The 7,953-nt window shown below is 39.6% G+C and overlaps 1 protein-coding gene across 1 annotated transcript in view; it reads right to left on the bottom strand.

Moving 5' to 3' along the window:
• Nucleotides 1-1,967: 1,967 nt before the first annotated feature.
• LOC103396867 (scavenger receptor class F member 2-like) overlaps nucleotides 1,968-7,953 on the bottom strand; it is a 26,833-nt gene continuing 20,847 nt past the window's right edge. The window contains exons 10-11 of the mRNA XM_017042702.2: nucleotides 6,917-7,072; nucleotides 1,968-6,387 (exon numbers count right to left, since the gene is read on the bottom strand). Coding sequence (XP_016898191.1) covers nucleotides 5,156-6,387; nucleotides 6,917-7,072 — 1,388 coding nt within the window. The 3' untranslated portion in view covers nucleotides 1,968-5,155. The remainder of the gene's footprint in view (nucleotides 6,388-6,916; nucleotides 7,073-7,953) is intronic.

Genomic DNA, 7,953 nt, shown 5'->3' with positions numbered 1-7,953 from the left:
TGGATGGATGGGTGTCTACCGTTGTATGTTCTAGAACTAATTATTATTGCATTGTTGGGGAAGTCTGTATCAAAAAAGTAGCTCTTTGTATTACTAAGTACCCTTGAAGTAGCTCTCAGTTTCAAAACAGTTGGTGACCCCTGACATGGAACTCTTGAAAAGCGACTTCTATTTATTGTGACTTCTTAACTCGGGTGGAGATAGGTACAGGAGGTGCTCTCTGAATGGTTGTGTCTTCAAGAACCTGAAAATAGCCAGGGATGCCCCTGTTCCGGTGGTGCTGCGCAGCTCATTCCACCAACGTGGGACCATCCATGAGAAGACCCTGGCATCAATGAACAGCTGTAGTCAGTTCACGATAGAATTAATATTAACTATTTTAAGTGTAATTCACTTTTTTTCTGCTTTGCATTGCAGAAAATATTTGTCTTTTTCCCCCTCACTCATAAATTTCTTTCTTCCTTCTCCTAGAGAGGACTCAAATGGCTACCAGATGTGATTCCAATCCGTTCCTGTTGCCAAGGAAACGCAGGGACTGGAATAGGTTTTCAGAGTCTAGGGCTTTTGGCTGACTCATAGAGGCTGCGCTTTATAGCCCTTTCTATAGAATTGGCACACGGAGCGCGCCTGCTCCGAGTTATGTTTAGACTGGCAGCCCAGATGTCACTGAACCCCCTTCCCACACTCCTCACTCTGACTTTGACCAGGCCTTTAGTTTTACTGTATGGTCCTTTTGTGTTCAGTTCCACAAAGCCGATGCAAAATCACAGTTTTTACACGTCAAACTTCAACACTGGGTCAATGAACCACAAGGTCTGAACTCTGAGTAAACGACACAAGCGATATGTGAAGGCCAAACAAGCTATAATCCCACACAGGCCCCTATTTAAATCTACACACAAAAAGAAGCAGGTATAGATATCCATCACAGGCAACGGTACAAGCGATCAATGAACAGTTTATCCCCGAAATGTGACAAGTCTGACACGGAATGCACATTTCCAAGCTGTGACTTTCCCACGTCTGCGAAGAAAACCAAGAGAACATGTGTTGGTGTGCTCAGCTGAGGATCCTCTCCATCTGCAGCCTGAGGATGGGCAGATGGAGGCAGTTGTGTCAACATTCCTCTACATCCTGGCAACAAATCAAACCTCAAGCCATTGTCACATTCAGGATGGGATGATTCTGTGAAGAATGTCTTGAATGTGATTCAAAGATGTGTACAGTTGCGAAAAATAATTGTGAAACTAAAAATGGGTGTAAACCAGATCAGGATTTTGATCTATACAAATTGTTTGCAAATCAGTCTACAATCTCCTAGACACTGATTCTCGCATAGGCTCAGTGTGGAGAGGATTTATGAGCATTTCATGCTGTTGTTGAGGTAGCCCTACTACACAATTTAGAAAAATACTACAAAATGCCCATTACATATATTTACTTCATAAAAAGTGTTGTGCAGAAGTAGCTTTTCTTTGTAGGGGGAAAACAGGGACGACGCTATCAATGGGATGGGAAAAGCAGTGACAGCCTATAGGGATAGAGTGGCAAGGGTGCAACACGTTCAGTAGCAGTAGACCTTAAAAAAGGCTAAAAAAAGGCTAAAAAAGGGGTGGACATGGGTAACCAAGGCCCCAAGCTGTTTTTGCAGTCAGTCACAACTAAAATAGCTTAATATGAGAGAGAAAAAAATAGATCAGAACGCTTGGTGCTGAAACCTGTTGTTTTAGTGGTTGTAATTGAACAGTACACTGACATATCTTAATAATAATTTAGAAAGTTAAGTTTTTAAAGAAAAAGTGAGATATGTAAAATAATATGTACTTTTTAAAAAAGATATGTAGCAAGATAACATTTTTCCTACATAATTTTTTTCTCCTTTAAACGAACCAGAAAGAACTTGTAAAACATACAGAGAAGTTTTAAGAACTCTGACGACTCCAATCATGTAAATGTGTAAACGGTACTAAAACATTCCTGGTACTGGTATATATCTGTCAAACTCACTTTCTTTTGAGCAGTTTTTACAATGTCATCAACTTCGCAAAAAAAAAAACCAAACCAAAAAACAAGAGAAGATTTTAACATTTAAATACTTAGCCAAAACCAAACTTAAATGTCACTCATCATAGTTGTATGCACCGACTAATCACACATAGATCATCAGGAAGAAAGAGCGAAATCCACAACAACGCGTCTTTATCTATTTTCCCCTCAATTACGCAATGAAAATATACAGCCATTATTACACCAACCATTCATCCAACTTCAGCTCCAAATGGTCCAGTGAACATATCCGTCTTCTTCCCACCAGAAAAGGGACACGTGTGCACGCAGGAATACATTTCTTCCAATGAAAGGAGCTCTTGTGGGTGTCACATTCCACCAAGTCCTGAACAAACAAAATCAAAAGTCCTCAGGTTTCTTTAAGAATGAACATGTCTATTAAATTTGGTGTCACATTTGACAGATAATTACATGTATTGCTTTTTTATTCCTAAAATGAAAACTCAAGATGCCAACGTAAAATCACAAAAAAATTACAAAATACCATACAGTATGTTTTGTCATTCTTAAGGGCACACAGAAAAACATGCACTGAAAGACTTTAACAACAGGCATGAGTCAGTCAGATAAAAGTGCTTGACACATCATACTGTAACTATTCAATGCTATTGTATTATGTACTGCATAGGTAAAGACTTGCACAGAGGTGTCAGAGTATTGTAGTAGTATTGTACAATCCTTTTGGGTTTTTTTTCCTATGTCATGTAAATGATAACATCTGAAGGAAATTGGTCAAGACGCACTTCCCTGCAGCCGTTATTGCCATATAATTACACACTGTGTCATGAAGTAAATGTTTCAATACAAATCAACAGATAATAATTACAAAGCCACTGTAAACTTTATAGGGGGTGGGGGGGTGTACTCATACACTGGGTTTGCTATAGAGCCCAACGTATGGGGCAAACCAAAAGACAAGGCAACTACAACATGAAAGCCAGTTCATCATCAACAAAGAAACAGACCGAGAGTCATATAAGCACAGCTTACAAGGATAATAATAAGTACACAATGTATACATGTAGAAAAGTGGGGGAAAGAAAGTGTTGTGTACCTCAATAAAAATACAAAAAAAAAGGTTAAATTAGTTGTGAATTTGGGTTATTCCTGCATAGTCCACGTTAACTGTATTAGCTCAGAAATAGCTTAGCATTTTAGTTTATCAAGACTAAAAAAAACAACATTTAGACAAACTCAGGAACCTAAACTAATCTACAGATGAGGGACCTGTCACTGGCCATGACACAGTACCATTTAGTCCTAATGATGGTCCATAATTAACATTGAGTTTCAAAGCACGGTGGAACTGCTGCATTGATTTACTAGCTTACTGTAACAGGACAGTTACTGTATTGGGAGAATTAAAGATATTGAGGTTGACTGACGTTGAGCATATTTTGTTGGAATTGGTTCCCAAGTAGAAAGCGTATAATGAACCACTTATAGAAGATCGTCGTGGTTCGATTGCATTTTAACAGACTGACCAAAAGCTAAGTTTTGGAAATAGACAAAGCCGTCTAGTTTAAAATATGTTTATAAAGTAGCATTGAATAACTGTGTGAAACTGTATTTATTTTACCGTCCATGTGTCTGCGGAAGTGTGCACCAAATTTATATGGACGTCTGCTTATGTTTTTTTTTTTTACAAATGATCGACATACAGTATTTCATGGAGATAAAAGTTGCAGTGTGTACAAACTGAAGCTAAATATCTGTTTAGTGAAAATTATAATCCACACCTGACTATAATCCACAGTCAAACTGCAACATGAACCTGAACTACTTGGTATTCTGTGTATCTTTTGCATGTGCTTTAACCAATATAGTACATACAAAATACCAAGAGCAGTATTTTTGATAAGATAATACATAATTAGGGCATTTTATTTTTTCAAATATCTGTTATTTTTCATGTTCTATCTGCATATTTCATGTGCATGGAATAAGCCCAGTTCAAACACATCATGGCAAAAGCATAGTAAACAGTTTAGACAAATGATGTGTTTGAGAAATACTTTAAACTCTCTAAACATTAGAAGAAATACAAGCCATACGTGGTATCATCTGCATAAGGCTTAGGCTTCATTCCCATGAAATACTGTAAACATGAAACTAATTTTCCTTTGTAAGGTCAGGTGAACACGTTGTCATCTGACCCGACTAAATAGCACAAGGCTAAATAGGCTCAATTTGTTTGCAGCAGAGAGGAAGTGCTGATTTGGCTGTAATTAAATACTTGTTTTTTTTACTTCAGTGATTTATTAGCATGACATTAATTGAGTACACGAGATACATCGGTTATAATTTTGGGTTAGTGGTTTTGATGAGCGAGTAAAACACACTAAAAAGGCAAAAGTATAGATGAAGTTAAAATGGTCTTTCTGCACAACATCCAACAGCATGTTTAAAATGAGTGTCAGTTAAACTAAATAAATCAAAAATGGTTTGTTCTTTATGGAGAATCCCTGAAAGAGCTTAAGTAGCAAGGATGTAGCATAGCTTTGTAGTACGGACTATTTCCAATCTATTTAAACAGTGAAAAATCTTTGGTAAGATTTCTTTAAAAAGCCAATCATCATTTATGTCGACAACAAGTAGGTTGACAATAACAGAAGGATTTATGAGGATGAGAGACAAAGGCGTTACTCATAACTGGAAATGTTTAAAAAAGACTCTCATCTGCATAGAATGAAAATATTTCTAAATTGGTCAGTTGAAATTAGATTAAAATATAGTTGTTGTCTTTTTGTATAGTGATAAAAAATGAAAAGTATGAAAAATATCCACATCGCACTGTTTTCACAGTTGTGTCCAGCTTAGCCACAGGTTGTGATGTGAGTTTGATACACAGTTATATATAAAAACAGATTCTTGAAGTAAAATAAAATGGTGTATAGAGGTCATGAAAAGGCTGATTAAAAAAAAAGACTCTGTCTGTTTTCATTGGCCCTGAAGTCACAGCATAGTCACGTCAGAAAGGGTTTCAATTCTTTGTCATAAAAACGGTGCAGTCTACTTTCCAAGAAATCCAACTAAGCTGGGTTGAAACCCTTCATAAATCTTTCCTATGTTTGGGTTTCATGAGCAATTATTTCACAACTTGTGGTGGCATGATGGCTGTTTTTTGCTGGGGTGTTTTACTGTCAGGGGTTTCCAAAGTTCCCTCCTTGCCCTTCTTCCTGGGCGGCTTTTTTATTGGAGTTCTCTTTGGCGTGTGATCCCGTGCCGGGTCCCCAAACTTCGAGCCGTTCAAGTCCTGCTTTTCCGGGCTCTTAGCTTTAGGGGGCCCTAGGTCGCTGCTGACAGGCATCACCATCTTATGGAGGCTGTTTGTGGTGGGCAACAGTGGCTTGATGGAACCCTGCTGGTTTAATCCACTTGATGGGTTCCTCTTGGTTTTCTGTGGAGGTGTTGGCTTCTCTCTTGTCCCCTTGGGTGTAGAAAAGCCATTGGTCTTTGTTAAGCCTGTTCCTTCATTCCGGTTGATGCTTTGGGTTTTCTCTTTAAGCTGAGCAGCTAGCAGCGTGGCAGCTTCAGAGTTCATATGTGGGTGCATCACCCTAGGGCTCTTGGGTGGCTCCTTAGGGTTCTCTTTTGGAATGTCATTTGAGCTTTTCTTCTCAGAAGAGGAACTATGAAAGCTACTGATCATCTTCAAGGCATTCTGGACAACACCATTAATGTGCTCCATGTGACTGGGACTGCTGTGCTCATCCCCAGACATCTTACCTTGCAGAGGTTTATATTTTCTGATACATTCATTGGCATCCGCCTCCTCTTCCTGTTTCTTCTGCTGTTCACAATTCTTCTTTATTTTCTGTCGCTCCTCACTCTTGGCTGAGCAATCGCTCGAGCTCCTCTTTTTCTCCTTTGGTACTGCCAGTGACTTTATGCTGCCCTTCCCCTGTTGCTCTGTCTGTGCAGAACTTCGGGTGTTTCCATGTATCCATGAAATTTTAGGCTTGGTTGATGGGTCAGGGGGCCTTGGTTTAGGCTTACCAGGTGAAGGCGGTGGTTTTCCATTGCGCTTGACCTCCACTATAGGAGTTCCAGCTCCATCCTTGCCACTCCCATCGTCCTCTTTGGACTGCTTCGAGAGGCGCGCTATGCGAGCATACAGAGCTGCGGTTGCGGACTCCAAGCCTGTGATGGACCCTTCACTGTCAGAGGACTTGATCAGGGGCTGTTCACTGCCATCCACCTTTGTGACACTTGTGTCTTTCAGAGAGGTATACTCTCCTGCATCTTCATCGGTGGGGGCTTCTGGCTGGTCAGTTGCTGGACTGGGGCTGCGCTTCTCTTTGCTGTCATTCACAGATTCTGTGGATCATTGTAGATCGAGATCAAGTATTAGTATCATAAATGATCGATAGAATATTGCTTTCAACCTGCCATATTTTTCCTTCAATAGAATAGGTCGGTTTGGTCCGAAACATAGACAATACTTTGAGAAAAGCCTTTTAGCCAATCACGGAGGAAATATTTTTAAATAAACTAAAGTAAAAAACATAAAATAAATCTTGTTATATTTATATACGAGTCAAAGACTTCACAGTCAGATTTAGTTCAATGAAAGCTGATAAAGAGGGCGTTTCCCCCAAAAAACCTCAAAGTGAGTCAGGGTTTAGACTTTTGCTGAGTCGGATGTTTCAGTTCCTGTTTATATTCTCAGTGTTCAGACTGACGTAACACACGGAAAACTCCCTCTGTAGTAATAACGATAAAGCGATGATGAGGTCATCACATGACATTTTGTCTACCACCGTAGTTGGTGTGGACCCGAGATCAATTACAGATTGCGGATCTTCTCCGATAACCAAAGTGCTTATTTGCATTTGCTGTGACTCACCTTCGTGGGGCAGACAGTAAACCAGTCCCTCGTCTCCGCTCTCAAAGGAAGAGATGGACTCCTGGGACGACCAGGAGGAAGGGGAGGGCTGCTCGGCCACTGAGGGGGGCTCAATGAAGCTGCAGTTAAAGGTGTTCTCGGGGTCGTGGTGGGCTACTGAGAACAGAAACAAATGCCAAAGCCCAAAGGTCAGCTGCAAGGTATTGTACCATGTTACAACGACAACAGTCAGTCTGGACTCAAACTCATGACAGAAATAGGACTTCAAGTTAAGTTCAACACAAATGGAATGGGTTTTATTTGGGCGACACTCTCAGGTGGAAAGACCGAGGTCTGAAATGTAATCAAGATTATTACATTAAAATATAACGAGTAGAGGTGAAATACTGAAGTTCTCCAGTCCATTAAAGGACCATACCAACAAAAACTCCGATATTGCTGGAGAAAAACTATAAATACGCTGGGTAACATAAGAAACTCCAAACAGAGAGACCGGTGATTGAACCACTAAACTTCTCACTGTTCTGTCACTGGTATGTTCAAAAGACAACACTAAGAGAACAAGGGTAAGTCTACATGTAGCTGGAATCATCAGCACAAGAAAACATCATTGGTTATACTCTGTCACGCCAAGGAAATGTCTCTGACTCTAAACCATCACTTGAGAAATAGCAACTGATTTTAGCTAATGGCAAAAAAGTTACATCGGTACTTCAGAAATGTTTTTTACGAAAAGCCATCGATAATTCAATTTTTGTCATCATCATTTTTTTTTCTGTACCCTTCTATAACCTCAGTAAGTAACGAAGAACTTTTTTTTTATTATTTCTAGTTGGTATTAATACACGTCTAACAATGAAGAACATCTGGATCTGAGAAATATATGTCATCAGCAGATGATCAATGTTTTTCTGGCTGATCTCAACACTGTATGTATCGGTATGAATGCATGCAACTTTACAGCACAATATCATGTAATACTTACAGTATGTACAGTCGGGGACAGTACCTCTGGACTGGCAGACCGGGGTGGTGGT

Source organism: Cynoglossus semilaevis, chromosome W (genome assembly GCF_000523025.1).
Source record: "Cynoglossus semilaevis isolate Cse_v1.0 chromosome W, Cse_v1.0, whole genome shotgun sequence".
NCBI lineage: Eukaryota > Metazoa > Chordata > Actinopteri > Pleuronectiformes > Cynoglossidae > Cynoglossus > Cynoglossus semilaevis.
The sequence above is the reverse complement of the archived record's forward strand: the minus strand, read 5'-3'. Positions and strand labels throughout refer to the sequence as shown.